Raw genomic sequence first — 22,917 nt, forward strand, 5'->3', positions numbered from 1 at the left:
CCTGACAAAAAACCTGATGTTTACTGGTTTTACAATCTATGGCTATGTTCACACGGAGTATTTTGGGGGAGGAATATCTGCCTCAAAATTCCGTTGGGAACTTTGAGGCAGATATTCCTCTCCCTGCACGCCGATTTTCGCGGCAATTATCGCGCCGTTTTTCGCCCGCGGCCATTGAGCGCCGCGGGCATAAAACAGCGAGATATACGCTTTCTCCTGCCTCCCATTGAAGTCAATGGGAGGTCGGAGGCGGAAGCGCCCGAAGATAGGGCATGTCGCTTCTTTTTCCCGCGAGGCAGTTTTACTGCTCGCGGGAAAAAGACGCCGACGCCTCCCATTGAAATCAATGGGAGGCGTTCTCGGGCCGTTTCTGCCGAGTTTTGCGACGCGGTTTCCGCGTCAAAAAACTCGGCAAAATACCCCGTGTGAACATAGCCTATATTTCCATCCTATGAGGTATTTTGGTGCCTCTCACAAATTTGCAGGCACATAGTATGTTCCCAGTCAGTACTGGAAATAACACAAGAAAGCCAAAGGGCTTTACTTATCAAAACTATCATTGAAACTGTCCTGGTTGCCCGTGGTAAACAATTAGGGTATGTGCACACGTAGTGACCAAAAACGTCTGAAAATACGGAGCTGTTTTCAAGGGAAAACAGCCCCTGATTTTCAGATGTTTTTTGAGAAACTCACGTTTTTCGCGGCGTTTTTTACGTCCGTTTTTGGAGCTGTTTTCATTGGAGTCTATGAGAAAATGGCTCCAAAAACGTCCAAAGAAGTGTCCGGCACTTCTTTGACGAGGCTGTATTTTTACGCGTCGTCGTTTGACAGCTGTCAAACGACGACGCGTAAATGACAGGTCGTCTGCACAGTACGTCGGCAAACCCATTCAAATGAATGGGCAGATGTTTGCCGACGTATTGTAGCCCTATTTTCAGACGTAAAACGAGGCATAATACGCCTCGTTTACGACCGAAATTAGGTCGTGTGAACCCAGCCTTAGAGCTCGGCTTTCATTTTTGAAGATGCTCATGAAAACTGAGCTCTCATTTTTTCTTTTGTACTGTTTCATGACAGTGGCACTTGCATCTATTAAATAAGCTGTTGGCAGCAACACATCTCTAAAGGAAAATAGAAGCGTGCCCATTCTATATATAAACGACTAATGTATAGTTATGCGGAGTCTGGAAGATTGGGAGCTGCTCTCCACTATCGCTAGTAGGGGGGAATACTGAGTGGGAGAACACTCCTATGACGTCCATAGGAAAAACACTATATGGATAAAAGTATTGGGACACCTACACATTACACCTACAGAATCTTTTATGACATCCTATTCTATATCCATAGGCATTAATAAAGAGGTCCCCCGCCTGCAACTAAAACAGCTTCCACTCTTCCTGGAAGGCTTTCTACAAGATTTTGGGGTGTGTCTGTTCATCCAGAAGAGTATTTGTGAGGTCAGACACTGATGTTGGACGAGAGGGCCGGGCTCGCAATCTCCGTTCTACTTCATCCCAAACGTGTTCGATGGGTTGAGATCAGGGTTCTGTGTGGGTCAGTCCAGTTCTTCCACACTAAACTCAGCCAGCCATGCCTTTATGGACCTTGCTTTGTGCACTGGGGCATAGTCATGATGAATCAGAGAAGGACCTTCCCCAAACTGTTTACACAAAGTTGGAAGAATACAATTGTCCAAAATATCTTGGTATGCTGAAGAATTAAGACTTCGATTCACTGGAGCTAAGGGGCCTAGACCAAACCCTGAAAAACAACCCCATAGCATTATCCCTCCTCCACCAAACTCTACAGTTGGCACAATGCAGTCAGACTGGTAACGTTTTCCTGGCATTTGCCGAGCCCAAACTCCTACAGACTACCAGATACCGTAGTTTCATTCATCACTCCACAGAACGTGTTTCCAGTGCTCCGAGTCCAGTGGCAGTGTGATTTACACCACTCTATCCGACGCTTGGCATTGTGCTTGGTGATATAAGGCTTGCATGCAGATGCTTGGCCATGGAAACCCGTGCCGTGAAGCTGCCGGGGTACAGTTTTTGTGCGGATGTTAACCCCTTTAGGACGCAGCCTGTTTTGGCCTTGTGGCACAGCCTATTTTTTTCAAATCTGATGTGTTACTTTATGTGGTAATAACTCCGGAGTGCTTTTACCTATCCAAGCGATTCTGAGATTGTTTTTTCGTGACATATTGTACTTTATGATAGTGGAAAAATTTGGTCGATAAATTCAATATTTATTAGTGTAAAACACCAAAATTTAGAGAAAATTTGCAAAAAATGTGCATTTTTCTAAATTTAAATGAATCTGCTTGTAAAACCGATAGTAATACCACACAAAATAGTTACTAGTTACCATTTCCCATATGTGTACTTTATATTTGCATCGTTTTTTGAACGTCCTTTTATTTTTCTAGGACGTTACAAGGCTTAGAACTTTAGCAGCAATTTCTCACATTTTCAAGAAAATTTCAAAAGGCTATTTTTACAGGGACCAGTTCAGTTCTGAAGTGGTTTTGAGGGCCTTATATATTAGAATACCCCAATAAATCACCCCATTTTAAAAACTGCATCCCTCAAAGTATTCAAAACAGCATTCAGAAAGTATTTTAACCCTTTAGGCGTTTCACAGGAAATAAAGCAAAGTAGAGAGGAAATTTTCAAATTTCTCTTTTTTTTGCCGAAATTCATTTGTAATAAAAAAAAATTGTGTAACACAGAAGGTTTTACCAGAGAAATACAACTCAATATTTATTGCCCAGGTCCTGCAGTTTTTAGGAATATCCCACATGTGGCCCTAGTGTGATAATGGACCGAAACACCGGCCTCAGAAGCAAAGGAGCACCTAGTGGATTTTGGGGCCTGCTTATTTTTAGATTATATTTTAGGCACCATGTCCAGTTTGAAGAGGTCTTGTGGTGCCAAAACAGTGGAAACTACCAAAAAGTGACCCCATTTTGGAAACTAGACCCCTCAAGGAATTTATCTAGGGGTATAGTTAGCACTTTGACCCCACAGGTATTTTGCTATATTTATTGGAGTTAGTCTGTGAAAATGAAAATCGACTTTTTTTTCTGAAATAACATAGACATTTTTAATATTTACAAGTAATAAATAAGAAAATTCACCCCAACATTTGTAAAGCATCTTCTCCCGATTACGGAAATACCCCATATGTGGTAATAAACTGCTGTTTGGACCCACGGCAGCGCTCAGAAGGGAGGGAGCGCCATTAGGATTTTGGAGCACAGATTTTGCTGGATTGGTTTTTAGTGCCATGTCGCGATTACAACCCCCTGGAGGGAACAAAACAGTGGAAACACCCCAAAAGTGACCCCATTTTGGAAACTAGACCCCCTCAAGGAATTTTTCTAGGGGTTTAGTAAGCATTTATATCACAAAGCTCTTTTGCAGAATTTAGTAGAATTAGGCCGTGAAAATGAATATAAACATTTTTGTACACTAAAATGTTGGATTTTGTCATTTTCACAAGTGATAAAGGAGAAAAAGTCGCCCTAAATTTGTAACACAATCTCTCCCGAGTACGACAATACCCGACATGTGATAATTTATTTTTTTAATAGAAATTAATTAACCTTTGCAGGATTGATTCTGTTTTGCTTTTTCATTTTTGTTTTTCACTCCCCGCATTCCAAACGCCATAACTTTTTTTTTAGTTTTCCATGAATTGAGCGGTGTGAGGGCTTATTTTTGGCAGGGCGAGCTGTAGTTTGTATTGGTACCATTTTTTGGTAGATGCAAATTTTTGATCACTTTTTATTACATTTTATTTAGAGCTTTGGTGGCCAAAAACAGTGATTTTGGCTTTTTAAATTCTTTATTTCTTAAGGCGTTTACGGACCTAAGCAAATATAAATGTGGTCTGGTTACCACAGTAAAGCAACGTCCCAACGCGTTTCTGCAGCCCTGTAACTACAGGGTAGCGTCCACAGGGGTTAAATTCGCTTATTATTAATGAACTGCCGAACAGCACATTTTCTGCTGTTTGTTTTGTATTCTCCGGCGTGTACTCAGACACTGATACCATCTATAATATAATAAGCGAATTTAACCCCTGAGGACGCTACCCTGTAGTTACAGGGCTGCAGAAACGCGTTGGGACGTTGCTTTACTGTGGTAACCAGACCACATTTATATTTGCTTAGGTCCCCTGTGCATGTCCAGAGTGTGCCACGTCTGTTTCTATGTGCATACAGGACATTCCAAGGAGGCTTGTGTACCTGTGCATCGCTATGGCAAGTGGTTGAGGAGCACTACTGCTACCCCTGTCTTGTGTCATATCGATTGAAAGGTTTTTCAATTTTACCTGTTTCCTGACACCTATCAGGGACCGTGGATCTGTGTGCCTACGCCTACACTCAGTACTTTTGGCATTTAGTGCCCTATTTTTAATACTATACAAATAAAACTACTTTTAGGACTTCCGGTTCCGGCGCTGGGGATGCAGGACGCGAGTGACTGAGCTCCCGCTCCCGTCCAGCCTGTAAGCTCGCAATAGTCGCTACGGCGACGATAATCAGCGGGGAAGTCACCAGCCCTGCACACGGCAACATCATCGGTGGTGCCTGTATGGACAGGTACCTCCTCAGAAGCGCGCAGAAGCCAGCCATGGAGGAATCAGCCGCGGCCGTTGTAAAGGGAGGTAAGATGGCGGCGCTTCCCGCCACTGCGACCCTGCTATACACACAGGAAGATGAGCTGCAGCACCATCAGTCCCAGCTTTCAAGCCCGGCAGAGCATGTACTGTCCGCTCTTCCAGTAGCTATTGACTATGTAACCCTGGCCCGTGAAGTAGCCAAACAGATAGCGCCAGACCTGCAAAAGGCGCTGGAAAAAACGGTGCAAGATTCTCTAAACCGCGTGCATGCGGAGCTGGCACAAGTCACTATCAGAGCTGATGAGTTAGAACAGCGTATGACGTTGCTGGAGGATGAAAATGAACGACTGCAATCCAAACTCAAAGGGGTGCTGTCTGTTACTACGCAGTTGGGGGACAAGGTGGAGGATCTGGAAAACCGCTCCAGGAGGAGCAACCTGCGACTGGTGGGGCTGAAAGAAGCGGTGATATCTGCTGATTTGCAACGAGTGTGTGAGAGGACATTGCCGGAAGCCTTAGGTCTCCCCCGTCCATGCCGGGTGGAGAGGGCGCATAGAGTGGGGCCGGACCCCAGAAACCTCCCAGCAACAGCTGACCACAATTCACATCGTCCCAGACAAGTGATCTTCAAACTGTTGGATTACAATGACAAGGTGGCACTCATGAAAGCTTTCCGCAGCAGATCGCGTCCTTTGGAAATAATGGGCATGAAAGTGCTACTATTTGAGGATTTCTCGGCAGAGGTTGCAAAACGAAGGCGGGCTTTCAGCAAGATCTGCACCGCGCTGTTCCAAGCGAGAATACGCTTTAGCCTGCAGTACCCAGCCATCCTGCGGGTGTTTCAAGAGAACGGGCGGAATAAGGTTTTCACCACTCCACAGGAAGCGGAGGACGCACTTGCGGAGCTTTGTGGGAACAGATCACAGCAAGAGGAGCGTCACAGTCCAGTACATAGTCCGCAGCGCAAGTCAAGAGAAGACAAAAGGAACCGGCTAAATATGGAGCGTACCTGGGCAGAAGCCTTAATGCCCACACCTGGAAGATCCCGGGGGGGGGGGGTCGAGCCGGAAATAGAGGGGACTCTCCGAAGCCGCAGAGGCGAACACGGGACCGCACCCGATCCACGTCTCCTGATTGACGGACGAAGTCCTTTTTGGCGCATTTTATTTAAGCTGTTGTGATGATGATTTTGTGGACGCTGTAGACCAATTGCAGATTCCGACCAGCTACAGATAAGTTTACAGATAATCTGAAAGTTATTGAGGGGGATATTTTGCGGTCTTATACAGCACTATGTACCGGTCAATAGTTGACCTATTGTTACAATGTTACAATGTTATCAAGGTTGAAGTATATGCATTCTGATATTTCCCTGCTTTTTCACTGCAAGATATTTGTGAGGGAGTTAGATCAGGATCTGAGATTGTCCCTGGTGGGCGGGATTGACCGGGAGTGATACAATGCCTCCCCCACGCAAGGGATTAGTGTTATCTGTTACAATGGCAGACTGAGGGAAATTGTGGTAGGAGATAGGGGACACGGAGGTAGGGAAACCTTGAAGCGAAGCAAGGTTCATAGGGAAATGTGAGGATGCAATCCTAACGGACTCTAGGCTGTTAAAGTAATGATAAGGGAATGTACATAAGGGTGCGCAGGCGACAAAGAGGTACTGAGGGGGCAAGGGCAGGTGTTACTTTCTCATGGAAGGAGCCATATAGGCAGGCTGGGGGGGAGGGGGAGGGGGAGGGAGGGGCGCGTTCTGGCATAACAGAAAAAAGTGAAGTCACATACACCAGTGGGTATTAAGGGACTGCTAACCCTTGCCGCAGGTGATTTTATGATTTTGTTAGGTAAGGGATGGTTGGCCTTGTTGGTTCTGGCTTACAAGCCAGGGTTTGGTTATGATGTTAATGTTAATGTTTGTACATGGCTCTTGGGAAAAGACGGATCTGACTCCCTGGACTCCACACGACTTTTAGGCACTTTAGCTCATCTTAAACACGGTCCAATAACATGAAAATAGTTTCTTGGAACGTTAAAGGGCTGAGATCCCCACAGAAAAGGACCAAACTTTTAAGGCACATGAAACGATTGCATCCTGATGTGGCCCTATTGCAGGAAACTCACCTTACCGAGCCAGAGTTTAAGTATTTGCAAAAGTTCTGGGTGGGTCAGGTTTTTGCTCGTCGGCAAGGGAGGGTAAGGCGGGAGTTATAATTCTGGTACATAAAAACTTTGCGTTTACGCTGGTGTCCCAGGAGCGGGATGACGAGGGCCGTTGCATCCATCTAGTGATGGAGCATGAAGGGGAAACCATCAGTATTTATAATGTGTATGGCCCAAATACGGTTAACACTGGTTTTTTTGGTCACTTGGAAACCCAACTCCAGCAGGATCGCACTAGGTTTTTGATTTTAGGGGGAGACCTTAGCACTGTAAGGTCTTCAAAGGAGGATAGGAGCGCAGGGACTAGTTCGCAGAGAAATAGAGATAAGATCTTGCCCGACTTTTTAAGACACACGGCCCTAATAGATGCATAGAGGAGTTTACACCCAGATGCGCGGGAATATACACATTTCTCTCATGTTCATCAGTCATGGTCGCGTATTGATTATTTGTTAGTTAGTGACGCAATGGCGCGACGTTTACGTGAAGCGGCAATTGAAGATCTAGTTATTTCGGACCATGCTCCGGTTACCATTACATTGGCTGACACAGTAGCTAGAGGAACGGATTTTATCTGGAGGTTTCCCGCCTTTCTGGCAAAGGATGAGGGCTTTACACAGAAGCTTAAGGGGTGGTGGATGGAATTCGATGGGGATAATGTAGCGCATCGCTCGGAACCGTCATTGTATTGGCGTACAGCCAAGGCGGTAATAAGAGGGAAAATCATGCAGTATATGTCTAATCTTAAACGTAGGACGACCGAAGGATACAAGGCAGCGAGCGACAGATTACGGCGTGCGTACACAGCATTCCTACATTCGCCATCAATGCTATTGGGGGAGGAATGGAAGGAAGCCAAGCGACAGTTTGATCAATTGTTAGACAAAAGAGAGAGTATTTACCGGTCCCAATTTGATGCTGATTTAATGCGTTTCGGCAATAAGGCGGGCAAATTATTAGCGCGGTTAGCAAAGGGGAGGTATGCACCGGCACATATTTCAACACTTAAAGAATCAAACGGAATATTACGGAAACGGAATATTACCAAGCCCTTTACTCAGAAACACCCATAGATCTCCAAAAAGGGAGGGAATTTTTGGAGAAGGTGAAGTTGCCAGGGCTTACCCAGGAGCAGAATGGTCATTTGAGCGTGGAGATTACACTAGAGGAAGTTTGGAGCGCCATTAAAACATTATCTAACGGGAAGGCCCCGGGTCCGGATGGATTCACAGGGGAGTTTTTCAAATCTCTGAGAGAAGAAATCAGCCCTACCTTGGTGGCATATTATAATACTTTACTAGGAACGGGAGCTTTACCAGCAGAGGCCAAGGTAGCGCATATAAAGGTGTTACCCAAGAAGGGGAAGAATCCTCTTGACCCGGGGTCGTACCGCCCCATCTCGCTGATAGATCAAGATCAGAAATTGCTCACAAAAATTTTGGCCAATCGACTGGCTATGTATCTACCCATACTGGTGGGAAAATCTCAGGTAGGCTTTGTAAAGGGCAGGGCTGCAGTGACAAATTTACGCAAGGTATTGACGGTGCTAGAAACAGTCTGGCACGATCCCCAGCCAGGTACCAGGCCGGCACTTTTAGCAAAAGACGCAGAGAAAGCCTTTGATAACATACAATGGGAATGGCTGGGGATGGTGCTAGACAAAATGAACATTCAGGGAGATTTCCGGGTCTTCCTGAAGGGAGTCTACAATAGCCCGCAAGCACGTGTTCACTCCTCGGGGTTCCTATCAGATCCCTTCCAATTAAATAAAGGAACACGACAGGGTTGCCCCTTGTCGCCCCTGCTATTCAATCTAGCACTGGAACCTATGGCCAGATTCTTGGAGGAATCGGATATGTTCAGAGGCATTCAAGTGGGATCTTGTGCAGTGAAATTAGCCCTGTTCGCTGATGATGTCATACTTTTTATGTCAAACCCTCAGGAGCATTTAGGGAAGGTTTTTCAATTTTTGCAGGAATTTGGGCAATGCTCGGGATACAAAGTCAATATAGCTAAGAGCGAACTGCTGGAGTTGGGCAGGCCACTGCCAAAGACCTTTTGGCAATCCTTGGGTTGCGGGATATCACCGGTGGAACACTGCATTACCTATCTGGGTATCAAAATAGGGAGGGTACCAGATACTCTGTATGGCTTAAATTATCCCCCGTTAATTAAAAAAATACAAGCGGAACTCACTAGATGGGGCCAATTGCCGTTGTCCCTCTTGGGAAGATGTCATCTGATCAAGATGGTTAGTTTTCCTAGATTGCTATACCCCTTTCAAACGCTACCTCTCTTATTGAAGCATGTGGATGTCTCGAAATTGACGGCTTCATTCACTAAATTTATATGGGCAGGAAAAAGGCCGCGTATAGCGCTCACCAAGTTCATGATGGGTAAACAAGAAGGGGGTGTGAACTTTCCGAATGTCAGGGGTTATAACGTGGTCTGTCTTTTGCGTCATGTAGTAGATTGGCTTCATGAAACAAGTAATTATTCCAATTTAGATCTGGAAGGGGAGTATTCCTCACCCTGGAACCTGAAAGCTTTGTTACATTGTAGAATCGCTTCTCTTCCGTGCCGTCTCAAAACCTCCATTGTATTGAGAGATACAGTTCTAGCTTGGAAAGTGGTACGTAAGCAGTTTGGGTTACCCCACCTGGTATCGAAGTATATGCCGTTGAGCGGTCATTCGGAGTTTTTACCGGGAATGGACAAGGGGGACGGAATTGCCTCATGGGGGAGGGTAGGCATTGGTAGCGCAGGGGATCTTATGCATACAGAGGAAAAGAGGTGGTTAACTGGGGAGGAAATAACCGCTAAACTCAGACCCATAGTAGATAGTCAATTTTTTGCAAGTACTTCAGGTACGAACATTTTGTACCTCCAGGGTCAGGGATTTGAGTAAGGAAGCTACTACGCACACTCTGGATGAGGTCATAGGTCCAACAATTGGGCGGGCGACCATTTCAGGAATGTATAGAGCATTGAGAGAGGGTTTTGTTCGTCCGCAATTAAGGATTAGTTTTAAAAGCTGGGAACGGTGGACTCAGGATCCAGATATAGGAGAGACCATACTGGGGGGTTGGGAGACGGTACGGAAGAGTGTGATAAATGAGAGCTGGAGGGAAACCTATTTTAAGTTGATGCATGCAGCTATATATGGCTTTAATATCTTGCCCTCACAATCTTTCCCTGATCGCATTACAAGTTGTCCCAAGTGCAATACACCACTGACGAATTTGTGGCATGGAGTGTGGGGGTGTGTACATACGAAAAGATTTTGGGGGATGGTACAGAAATATATTAAGGACCATTGGAAAACGAATCTCCCAATGACGCCTCAAGCGCTACTATTCCATCAGGCGCGGCCGCCAGAGGAAGAGGGTGCTCGAGGAGTGAGATCACCTCCCGTGTTGGTGCACACGATTTTACTGGTAGCTTTGAGATGCCTCCTGAGTCACTGGTTAGAGGCAGACACGCCGGGGTTAGAAATGATTGTGTCACGGCTGAAACAGTTATTGGTTCTTGAGAGGGTGGAGGTGGAAAGGCGGAAGGAAACGGGAACCAAGAAGCTATTTGATAAGTGGCAAGTATTTATAGAAACGCAATGTACAACAGCCGAAATAGCGGAAATTGTTAGGCCTTTTCTGTACACAAAGTGGTACTGCACACAGCTCTTGGCAGGCGTTTTAGGGAGGATGCAACTGTGAACCAGCTGGGGGAGAGAGGATGAGTGGAAACTCATTGATGATCTAGGTGGTGTTGGAGTTGGGGGAGTCATGTTTGTTCTGTCCATCTGAAGATCGACAATTATGCCATATTTTCTATGTTGGTGTGTTTATATGTTATGTGGAATTTAATTTAAAAGTTAATCCCATGACAGTTGAGTGCTGCGCACTCATGATGTAACTCTTACGTGAAATGTTTGTAAGAAAATGTGAAAACTGACAATAAAAAGGATATTTAAAAAAAAAAAAAAAAAAACTACTTTTAACGTTTTTCTAGGCAGGACTATACATTTATTAATTAACATTTACTATTTACACTGAATTTTTGGAATTTAACAAATGACAATTTTACTTTATTCTGCGGGTCGGTACGATTACGGCGATACCATATATATATAGTTTTTTTTATGTTTTTCAGTTTTTGCACAATAAAATCACTTCTTTATAAAAATTTATTTTTTGTGTCACCATATTCTGAGAGCCGTAACTTTTTTATTTTTCAGTCAAAAAAGCGGTGTAACGGCTTGTTTTTTTGCGGGACGGGTTGTAGTTTGTATCAGTACTATTTTGGCGTACATGCGACTTTTTGATCACTTTTTATTCTATATTTTGGGAGGGGTGGTGACCAAAAAAATAGTGATTCTGGCATTGTTTTTAGTTTAGTTTATTGTTTTTGCGGCGTTCACCGTGCGGTAAAAATAACATTATAGTTTTATAGATTGGGTCATTACGAACGCGGTGATACCAAATATGTGTAGTGTTTTTTAACGGTTTCATTTTTTTCCTATAATAAGAGACTTATTATAGGAAAAAAAAATCTTTTATTTTTACACTTTTGTAAAACATTTTATTAACTTTTTTTTTCTTCTTTACTTTTTACACTTTCTTTTTTTACCTGCATCTCTGATCGCTGCTAGAATACATTACACTACCTTGGTAGTGTAACGTATTCCAACTGTCAGTGTGACGTCACAGTCACTCTGACAGTTGGTCTACGAGGACCAGCCAAAGGCTGATCCTCATAGGCTTGCATACATGGCAGACCCGGGGGCCGTTGTCTGGCCCCCGGGTGCCATCACAAGCATCAGCAGCCCCCACAATTACATGGGGGCTGCTGATGTGCTACAAACCCTGTACATGCGGAGATCGCAATCGAGCACCGCATGTAACGGGTTAATTGCCGAAATCAGCGGCAACGAGCCGCTGATCGGCAACTAGTGGAGTGTCAGCTGTCAGGGACAGCTGACCTCCCGGTTCTCGATGCACACTGTCACAGACACTGTCATCGACAGTGTGCATTGCGAACGGCAGTGACGTCCTGTCACTCTGACAGGAAGTCTATCAGGAAGCTGATCCTGATAGGCTTCCGTACATGGCAGCCACGGAGGCCATTACTTGGCCTCCGATCGCCATGCTAGCCATCTGCAAACCTCACGATTTCATTGTGAGGTCTGCCGATGAGCTACAAACCCCTGAATGCGGTGATTGCAATTGATCACCGCAATCAAGGGGTTAATTGCCGAAATCAGCGGAAATAAGCCGCTGATCGGCATACAGTGGAGTGTCAGCTGTCAGGGACAGCTGGCCTCCCGGTTCCCGGTGCACACTGTCGCCGACAGTGTGCACCGGGAACCACGCATTAACTGTACGTCCCTGTGCCTTAAGACACTGGCCACATGGACGTACAGTTGCGTCCTGGTGCGCCTAGGGGTTAATGCCAGAGGACGTTTGGAACTCTTCAGTTATTGAGTCGGCAGAGCATTGGTGACTTTTATGCAGTATGCACCTCCGCACTCGGCGACCCCGCTCTGTTGCTTCGTGGTGTAATTCCTAAACGCTTCCACTTCACAATAATACCACTCGCCGTTGACTGTGGAATATCTAAGAGAAAATAAATTTCAGGAACTGACTTGTTACAATGGTGGCATCCTATTACATTACCACGCTGTAGTTTAGTGAGCTCTTTACAACAACCCATTCTTTCACAAATGTTTGCAGACTGCATGGCTAGGTGCTGGATTTTATACACGTGAATTCAATGATTATGAGGTGTGTCCCAATACTTTGGTCACATATATTGGAGGCTAGGGGTAATCTAACACCTGAAAGAATTATTCATATGCACAACAGAGCTGTTCAGTTATTGGAATCAAAGGTACCAACTAGGTACCAGAAATGATCATAACATGTATAATTAGCCAGGAATAAAGTAAAAAAAAATGAAATAAATAAACAATTGGCAAGGTGAGCATAAAGTGTAAGTAAACTTCAAATAACTTTTAACATGTTAGAAGATTTGATGGGTGAGGATCCGAGCACTGAGACCCCCACCGATCGCTAAAATGAAGCGGCAGCAGCACCCGGGTAAGTGCTAAGCCGCATTGTTTCTGGTCGGCTTTCCGCCCTTCTGCTCCACGGGAGGTCTCTGTCCTCCCTGAGCTCGCCTTTCTATTGAGCCAGTACTTCTCGCTCTGCTTTCCGAGGAAAGCGGATCATATACTAAGCATCCCAGCGCTTCGTAATAGCGATTGGTGGGTTCGCAGTGCTCGGACCCCCACTGATCACAACTTCTGACGTTGTCAGATGTTTTCCCTTTGAAGTTTTGGAGTGGCCAAGTCAAAGTCCTGACTTGAATTCTATTGAGATGCTGTGGCAGGACCTTAAAGGGAACCTTTTCAGCAGTTGTGAGGCTTTAAAACTGCTGACAGAGTTATAAAAGGGAGGGCATTTTAAACATACCTTTTTGCATTGGTCATGATCGAGAAATCGGTGTTTCATTCCCCCAGCGCTGTGGCCGCAAGTGCAATCAGCAGACCGCTAGAGCCGTCACTCAAAGCAGAGGGGTGGGGTTTGCAGCATCCAGGAGCACTTGCACGTCACGTCTCGCCTTAGTGGCGCATGGATCGGCGCGACGGGGGAATTAGCAAACTTGCATGACTGAGACAAAAGGTATATTTAAAATGTACCTCCTTCCTCCCCTTTATTGCTCCATCAACAGTTTTCAGCCCTCAAAACTGCTGACAGGTTCCCTTTAACCCCTTAATGACCGGGCCATTTTGCACGTTAATGACCAAGGATTATTTTTTGTTTTTTCATGGTCGCATTCCAAGAGTCGTAACTGTTTTTGTATTCCGTCTATATAGCCGTATAAGGGCTTGTTTTTTGCGGGACGAGTTGTATTTTGTAATTGTACCATTTTTAGATGCTTTATAATATATCGATTAACTTTTATTAACTTTATTTTAGTAGAGAATTGAAAATAAGCAGCTATTCCAGCATTGATTTTCACGTTACAAATTTACTCCGTTTACTATGCAGCGTAAATAACATGTTCACTTTATTCTATGGGTCGGCACGATTACAGGGATACCAAATATGTAGATGTTTTATATGTTTTCCTACGTTTGCACAATAAAAAGCCTTTTAGAAAAAAATTACTTGTTTTTGCATCGCCGCATTCCAAGAGCGGTAACGTTTTTATTTTTCCGTCAATGTGGCCGTATTGGGGCTCGATTTTTGCGGGCCAATGTGTAGTTTTCATTAGTACTATTTTGGGGTACATAGGACTTATAGATTAATTTTTATTTAATTTTTTATGGGGGGAATGGGAGAAAAGAGAATTTTGCAGTTGTTTTTTGCGTTTTTTTTGGACGCCGTTCATCCGGCGGTTTAATTAATGTGTTCATTTTATTGTTCAAGTCGTTACGATCGCGGGGATACCATATATGTGTATGTGTGATTTGTTTTGACACTTTTACTAAATAAAACCACTTTTTGGGCAAAAAAAGTCGTTTTATTTGATTTTCACTGTAATTATTTATTTTTTTTTTTTCACCAACTTTATTTAACTGATTGCCATTTATTTTTTTTAGTCCCACCAGGGGACTTCACTATGCGATGTTCCGATCGCATATATAATGCTTTGGTATACTTAGTATACCAAAGCATTATTGCCTGTCAGTGTAAAACTGGCAGGCAATATGTTAGGCGATGCCTCCGACATCGCCTAACAGGCAGATGCTGAAGGCAGACCTGGGGGTCTTTGTTAGACCCCCCGCTGCCATGGAAACCCGACGGCGACCTGCGATTTGTTTGCGGGGGCGCCGATGGGGTGACAGAGGGAGCTCCCTCCCTCTGTCAAACACATTAGATGCCGCTGTCACTATTGACAGCGGCATTTAATGGGTTAAACTGCCGGAATCGGAGTGCGCTTCGATTCCGGCAGTTGCAGCAGGAGCCAGGCTGTGTATAACAGCCGTGCTCCCGCCGCTGATCGCGTGGGTACACTGGCAGTACCCGCGCCATCACAGGACGGATATATCCGTTCTCCTGCGCGAACTAGCAGCTGCAGAGGACGGATATATCCGTACTTCGGCGTTAAGAGGTTAAACAGGCAGTTCATGTTCGATAACCTTCCAACGTAGCTGAATTAAATAAATTCTGCAAAGAAGATTGGGCCAAAATTCCTCCACAGCGATGTAACAGGCTCATCGCAAGTTATCACAAACATTTGACTGCAGATGTTACTGCCAAGGATGGCACAACCAGTTATTAGGTTTAGAGGGGAAGTTACTTTTTCTCATGGGTGATATAGGTTTTTAATATTTATCCTCAATAAAGGGCATTCTCATTTAAAAGCTGCATTTTATGTTTACTCTTCTTGTCTTTTATCTTCTATTAAAATAAGTTGGATGATTTGAAACATTTTAAATGTGACAAATTAGCAAGAAATCGGATACTTTTTCACAGCACAATATATGGATCATAGACGCCATTAGGTAGAATTACATTCTTTTGTGTTGTATTATAACAGGGAGAGGCTGGATAACAAACATGTATGTGATATGATCAAAGTATAGCACAGCATGTTAAGGGCCTTTTATACAAGTGATGATCAAACAATCTTTTCTTCCCGATCATTGCCCTGCATAAGCAATCTTTTACGCGGGTATAAAAATGTATGTTTGACGGCAGCACCAGCTATGTGTAAACGGGATGTGTGGGTGATATTAATGTAAAGTGTATAAGAAGGGGAGGAACGAATGATTGTACGAACCCACTCATGATCATTGCTACGTGAAAATGAAAGGATTTGAGCGCCTATCGACTTACTCAGGCATCTCAAGTTTATCTGGCCACTATTGTTTTATACTAAAAAAAAGTGGTCCAGAGTTTCTTTTCTTTCTATAGAACGTTGTATAGATTGGGTTAGTAATTCTCCCTTCAACTCTGCAGGCCACTGCTCAGTTAAAAGAAGCTTTCAAGGATCCATTGATTGTTCCAGCACTGTGTGATGTACTACGAGGTGCCCAAGACCCACAGGTATTCTCAAAAAATGGGAAAACTTTGTTAACGTAGATTGTTTATTGCCATAGTGGCTATTATGGACAGTCGCAAACATCACAGTTGTTATACCTAGGATTGGCAAGCTTACAAGTAATTGATGAATAAATGTTCATGTTGACTTTATACAGTGGGGTTTAGGAAAATTTCAGGGCATTTAGCAAAGGGAATCGAAATGGAATGCAATGTAAAATATTAAAAGATGTGTACTCGCCAATTAAAGCGGCACTCCGGTCCCAGGACAAAATTATAAATATGGTGGCGAATATGGAGTTCTATTACCTGGTGCCCTCCAGTTGCGCCCCTCTGCCTTGGATCCACTGCTTTGGAATCATCTCTAAAATGGTCACAGTGCTTTACAGACTGAGTCCAAGACACGTCCTTTGTTCTCGGCTTGGCCAGAACTGCTCACATGAGCAGCTCTGACCAAGCCGAGAACAGTGGAGGTGTCTCAGACTCGTAGTCTAAGAAGCGCTGCAGTCATGTTGGAAAAACACAGCGGGGACCCTAAAGCGGCGGATTCACGGCAGATGCGCGCAACTGGAGGGCACCAGATAATATAACTCCATATACCCTGTCATAAAAAATGTTGTCGCAGGACTGAAGGGTCAATTTAATGCAACTATCATATGGAATAGAAAAGCTCTGTTCTCTTGGTTAAAGGGGTTGTCCGGCACGGAGCGGTTCTTCATACTGATGACCTATCCACAGGATAGGTCATCTGTATATATGAACGGTGGGGATCCGACTCCCGGACCCCGCACCGGTCAGCTGTTCCGGCTGCCTCCGGGCATCGGATGTTATGCAGTGGCCAGTGTCGGAAGCATAAGGCGGCCGTGCTGCAGTACTGCAACTCTGCTCCTATTCACTTGACCCCTACCGATCATGAAAAACCACCGTGTGCCCAGACAACCTCTGTAATACACATGAGATGATGCATTTGTCTACATATTGACAATCCGTCTTTACATGCTGAACAGTTTGAACATTTGCTAATCTTCAATTCTTCTTCTTTGCAATAAAAAATAAATATGTAGAAGAAACTTTAACCCTTTCAGGTCCGAGCTCATTTTGGCCTTCAGGACCAGCCCCATTTTTTCAAATCTGACGTGTCAATCTATGTGGTAATAATTCTGGAATGCTTATGCCTATCCAAGCGATTCTGAGATTGTTTTCTCGTGACATATTGTACTTTATGTTAGTGGAAAAATGTGGTCCATAAATTCATTGCTTATTTGTGAAAAACACTAATTTAAAGAAAATTTGCAAAAATTATGATTTTTCTCATTTTAAATGTATCTGCTTGTAAAACCGATAGTAATACCACACAAAATAGTTACTATTTCACATATTCCATATGTCTACTTTATATTTGCATCGTTTTTTGAACATTATTTTATTTTTCTATGACGTTACAAGGCTTAGAACTATAGCAACGATTTCTCACATTTTCAAGAAAATTTCAAGACTATTTTTCAAGGACCAGTTCAGTTCTAAAGTGGCTTTGAGGGCCTTATGTACTAGATATACCCCATAAATCACCCAATTTTAAAAACTGCACCCCTCAAAGTAGTCAAAACAACATTCAGAAAGTTTCTTAACCCTTTAGGCGTTTCACAGGAATTAAAGCAAAGTAGAAAGGAAATGTACAAATATTTTTTTTTTGCTGAAATTCATTTGTAATACTTTTTCTTCTGTAACACAGAAGATTTTACCAGAGAAACTCAACTCTGTATTTATTGCCCGGATTCTGCAGTTTTTAGAAATATCCCACATGTGGCTCTAGTGTGGTAATGAACTGAAACACAGGCCTCAGAAGCAAAGGAGCACGTAGTGGATTTTGGGGCCTCCTTTTTTTAGAATATATTTTAGGCACCATGTCAGGTTTGAAGAGGTCTTGTGGGGCCAAAACATTGGAAATCCCCCAAAAGTGACACGGTTTTGGAAACTACACACCTCAAGGAATTTATCTAGGAGTATAGTTAGCATCTTGACCCCACAGTTCTTTTTCTATATTTATTTGAGTTTGTCTGCAAAAGTAAAAATCTACTTTTTTTTCTGAAAAAGTATAAAAAAAAATTATATTTGCAAGGAATAAAGAATAAAAAGCAGCCCAAAACTTGTAAAGCTACTTCTCCCGATTACGGGAATACCCCATATGTGGTACTAAACTGCTGTTTGGACCCACGGCAGAGCTCAGAAGGGAAGGAGCGCCATTTGGATTTTGGAGTTTAGGTTTTGCTGGATTGATTTTCAGTGCCATGTCGCTTTTGCAACACCCTGGAGGGATCAAAACGGTGGAAAGCCCCCAAAAGTGACCCCATTTTGGAGACTACACCCCTCAAGGAATCTTTCTAGAGGTATAGTTAGCATTTTAACCCCACAGTTTTTTTGCTGAATTTAGTGAAAGTTTTACAATGAATAAAGGAGAAAAAGCACCCCAAAATTTGTAAAGCAATTTCTCCTGATTACAGCAATACGCCATATGTGATAATAAACTGCTGTTTGGACACACAGCAGGGCTCAGAAGGGAAGGAACAATATTTGGCTTTTGGAGCTCAAATTTAGCTGGAATAGTTTTTGGGTGTCATGTTGCATTTGCAAAGCCCCTGAGGTACCAAAACAGTGGAAACACCCCAAAACTGACCCCATTTGGGAAACGACACCCCTTAAGGAATCTATCTAGGGATATAGTGAGCATTTAGACCCCACCAGTCTTTTGCAGAATTTATTAGAATTAGGCTGTGAAAATGAATATCAACATTTTTTCCACAAAAATGTTGAATTTTTTTCATTTTCATAAAGAAGAAAAAGCACCCCAACATTTGTAAAACAATTTCTCCCAAGTACGGCAAATACCCCATGTCGTCATAAATGCTTTTTCAGTAGAAACTAATTAACCCTTTCAGGACTGATCCATTTTTTGCTTTTACATTTTAGTTTTTCCCTCCCCGCTTTCCAAGAGCCATAACTTTTTTTATTTTTCCGTCAGTAGAGTGGTGTGAGGGCTTATTTTGTGCGGGAGGAGTTGCAGTTTATAGTGACACCAATTAAAGTACCATTTAATGTACTGGGAAACTGAAAATAAAATTCTTTGCGGGCTGAAATTGGAAAAAGCTGCGATTCCTCCATTGTTTTTTGTGTTTTTTACGGCTTTCACCTTGCGGTAAAAACAACAACTTAAATTTTTTATGAGACAATACGATTATGTTGATACCAAATTTATACAGTTTTTTTTTATATTTTACTACTTTTACAAAGTAAAAACTATTTGTTAAAAAAAAAAACAACGTTTTGTTTCACCACATTCCGGGAGGCATCAGTTTTTTTATTAATTGGTCGATTGAGCGGTGTGAGGGCTTTTTTTTGAGGGTTGAGCTGTAGGTTTATTAGTACCATTTTGTTTTCTTACATGCAACTTTTTCATCACTTTTTATGTTTTGTTTTTTTTTAAAAGCTAAAGTGACCAAAAAACAGCGATTTTGGCCTTTTAAATTCTTAATTTTTCACAGCGTTTCCAGTACGAGTTAAATAATGGTATATTGTAATAGTTCTGACTTTTACGGATGCAGCGATACCAATTTTGTTTATTTTTTTTATTTTTTACTTTAGAGGAAACATGGGAAAGGGGGATTTTTTTTTTTACTTTAAATATATTATATCTTTTTTTCACTAATAACTTTTTTTACTTTTATTTTACACATTTTATTAGTCCCCCTAGGGGACTGGAACGAGCAATCATTAGATCGCTGGTACAATACACTGCAATACTAATGTATTGCAGTATAATGTAATTTTTACAGGCTCCTTTAACAGCGCAATCGCTGTTCCTGTCCGTTAGTCCCGGTGTCATCTGTAATACACAGCTGACACCTGCAGAATATGGAGCGGGCGCAGCGCATGGGCCCGCTCCATATATAACCCCCACACCACGACATGCTATTAAGTCGTGGTGTGCGAAGGCGTTAATTGTGCAAAGTGAAAATTACAATTTTCCACTGATATGCCATTTTTTTTTTTAAACATTCTTTATTTTTTGGTATTTTCCACAAAACAAGCCAGAAATGTACAGCACTACAGAAAATATATGCATCCATCGTACATAGCCGGCATGATAAAACAAAAAGAGAACAAGAAGCAAAATCAAAAAATGAAACAATCCATATTATACATATGATATTGACATACAATGCAACAAATTCCTCTGTCAAGCAGAGGAGGAAGTAATAAGGTGGCTAGGACACCTGGATATCGGGAGTACATAGCACTTCATTACAATCAATACTGACAAGGCAACCGGGGCAGTGGGCATCGCGACAGACGGCATCAGAACCATAACATGCGATAACGTGCTACTTCCAAACCCTGCATCGGATAGAGGATAAAGAAAACAGGCACACCCAGAGGACTCGCACTCCCACTATCTGGGCGGATAAGCCCAGTCCCCCCCCCCCTGAAGCGTCCCATAAGGCCTACGCGTACAGTAAGTAATCGTCCATCTGACAGAACTCCTGCCAGACCAATCTCCCCGATCGAGGATGTGCATGCTGGGCCTGTGTTGCCTCCTCCATTCTCTGCAGATGTAAAATCTCCTGGAACCATTCAGTAATAGTGGGTATGCTACTGGTCTTCCATAGCCGTGGAATAACCGTGTGTGCTGCGAAAACTAATCAAGGTCTTCGTGTATCTTTTGATCGCTCCAGGGAGCATGGAAAGAAGATTTTCTGTATCAGGTCCTCCACTGTAGCCCAGAATGAGTTGATTAACGGGCACCCCCACCAAATATGCAACATCGTACCTCCAGCTCTGCAACACCGCCAACAATTATCAGGTACCTCCGGGTAAAAGGAAGGAAGCAATGCAGGAACCCTATACCAATGTGACAAGATCTTATAGTTAGTTTCCTGGGCCTTGCAAGAGATGGAGAAGCTATGGCATAGGGCAAAGGCTTTTGCCCAGTCAGCCGGGGGCGAAATAAGCTCTCTTTCCCACCCTTTCACAAAGGAAGGTGGGACCTCGTTATTTAAATCCTGCAAACATTTTGTAGATAAGGGAAATAGCCCTCCCCGGAGGGGAAGACGCCACACACAGCTGCTCCATCTGTGTTAGATCCCTGTGCAAGGACAGCCTCGCCTTGTTAGCATTATAGAAATGTTGCAAGCCTTAATAAATCCCAGCGCCCCACCGATGATCTCTCTGGCTCTGGGACAAGCGCCTCAAAGGACTTCAAGCCCTGACTCGTCAGAACATGACAAAGTCAGTGGCGAAGGTCTAGACGCAAAGGTCAAGAAGGTGGGTTTGCTTCCCAGGTGGGAAGTCCACATTATGGGATATTGCCACCAATGGGCCACCAGGAGGAATCCCTATAGCCAGAGCTCGGTACCGTTTATAAATGAGTAGCACTTGTCCCGCTACCAAAGGGAGCATAGTGTTTTCCCGCCCCTTAAAATACCGCACCCGGAGCCATGGAAGTACAGTGAGAGGAACCGGCGCCAATAGATTCTCCAGTCTCACCCACAACTTAGAGTCCGCATGATGGAACCAGTCCAAGATATGCGCACTCACCTCCGCAAAGTAATAGGCCAGACAGTCAGGCAAGCCCAACCCCCCTCTCCGCTTATTCTTGAAAAGGGTAGATTTTGCTATTCTCGGCGTTCTACCCCGCCAAACAAACCTAGCCAGTGCTTTGTTTAATTGAAGGAAAAACCCCCTAGGCAAGACACACGGGACCGTCTGGAAGATATACATCAGCCACGGCAGGATATTCATCTTTATCACATTTATCCTACCCAACCACGAAAAATCCTTGGCTTCCCACTTGTCCAGATCAGTTCTAAGAGTCTGAAGAATAGGTAGAAAATTAAGAGAGTAGGAGTCCGCAAGAGACACAGGTATCCACACCCCCAAATATTTCAACGAGCCCGCCTTCCATGAAAAAGAATAGTTACTGCGCACCTGCTGAGCTTCCGCCCCCGATAAGGATACATTCATGGCCTTGCTCTTAGACATATTCATCCTATAGTTACTAAAATAGCTATACGTTCGGATGGCTTTCATCAAAGGCGGCAATGTTAGGTGTGGGCTTGTAATATAAAACAATAAATCATCAGCAAACGCCAACACCTTGAAGTGCATCTCACCAACCTGAACCCCTCTTATGTCAGCATTATTCCGCACAGCTACCAAAAGATGTTCCATCACCACTGCAAACAGCAGTGGAGACGGTGGGCATTCCTGTCTAGTTCGATTACCAATTCGAAATGGAGCCGATAGGGATCCATTAATCCTAACACTCGCCTGGGGATGATTGTAAAGGGACATTATATGCGTCAACATTAAGCGACCTACTCCCATCTGGTCCAAAGCCGCCTCCCAGAAACCCCAAATCCACCCGGTCAAAAGCCTTCTCCGCATCCAACGACAAGAGCATACAGGGAATGCCACTCTTCTTCACGTGATGGATCAGAGAGAAGGTCTTCAGCGTATTATCTCTGGCTTCGCGCCTTGGGACAAACCCCACTTGATCCGGTTGAATCAGGGACCCCAGAAACCCAGCCAGTCTATTCGCTATTAACTTAGCATACAACTTAGCATCTGTGTTGTTGAGAGATATTGGCCTGTAGTTCGCACAATGTTGCGGGTCCCTCCCCCCTTTTGGGATGACCGTGATATGAGCCTGTAAAAACGAATCGGGGAACCTCACCTGTTCCGAAATGGAATTAAACGACTCTTGCAAAGACGGTACTAAGTCCTCCGCCAGCGATTTATAAAATACTGCCGTATACCCATCAGGCCCCGGACTCTTCCCCGCCGGTAATGCTTTGATAGCCTGCAGTAACTCCTCTCTGGTGAACGGTAAATCCAGGCCCAGAGCCTCTTCGGGGGACAACCGAGGTAGTGCAGTGTCCCTAATCTACTCAGATAAAGAGAGCGGTGATTCGGGAGGAACATTACCCAGAGTAGGAGCGGGCAGGTTATAAAGCGAGGAATAATACTCACAGAAGGCCGATGCTATATCCTCCGTCTTAAACGCAAGCTCCCC

The 22,917-nt window shown here is 43.8% G+C and overlaps 1 protein-coding gene across 1 annotated transcript in view; it reads left to right on the forward strand.

Annotated features, from left to right (window-relative positions):
- IPO4 (importin 4) overlaps positions 1-22,917 on the forward strand; it is a 212,765-nt gene that overhangs the window by 624 nt on the left and 189,224 nt on the right. Inside the window, exon 2 of the mRNA XM_075828866.1 lies at positions 15,768-15,854. Within this exon, the coding sequence (XP_075684981.1) occupies positions 15,768-15,854 (87 nt within the window). The remainder of the gene's footprint in view (positions 1-15,767; positions 15,855-22,917) is intronic.

This window comes from Rhinoderma darwinii, chromosome 1, assembly GCF_050947455.1.
Source record: "Rhinoderma darwinii isolate aRhiDar2 chromosome 1, aRhiDar2.hap1, whole genome shotgun sequence".
Taxonomy (NCBI): domain Eukaryota; kingdom Metazoa; phylum Chordata; class Amphibia; order Anura; family Rhinodermatidae; genus Rhinoderma; species Rhinoderma darwinii.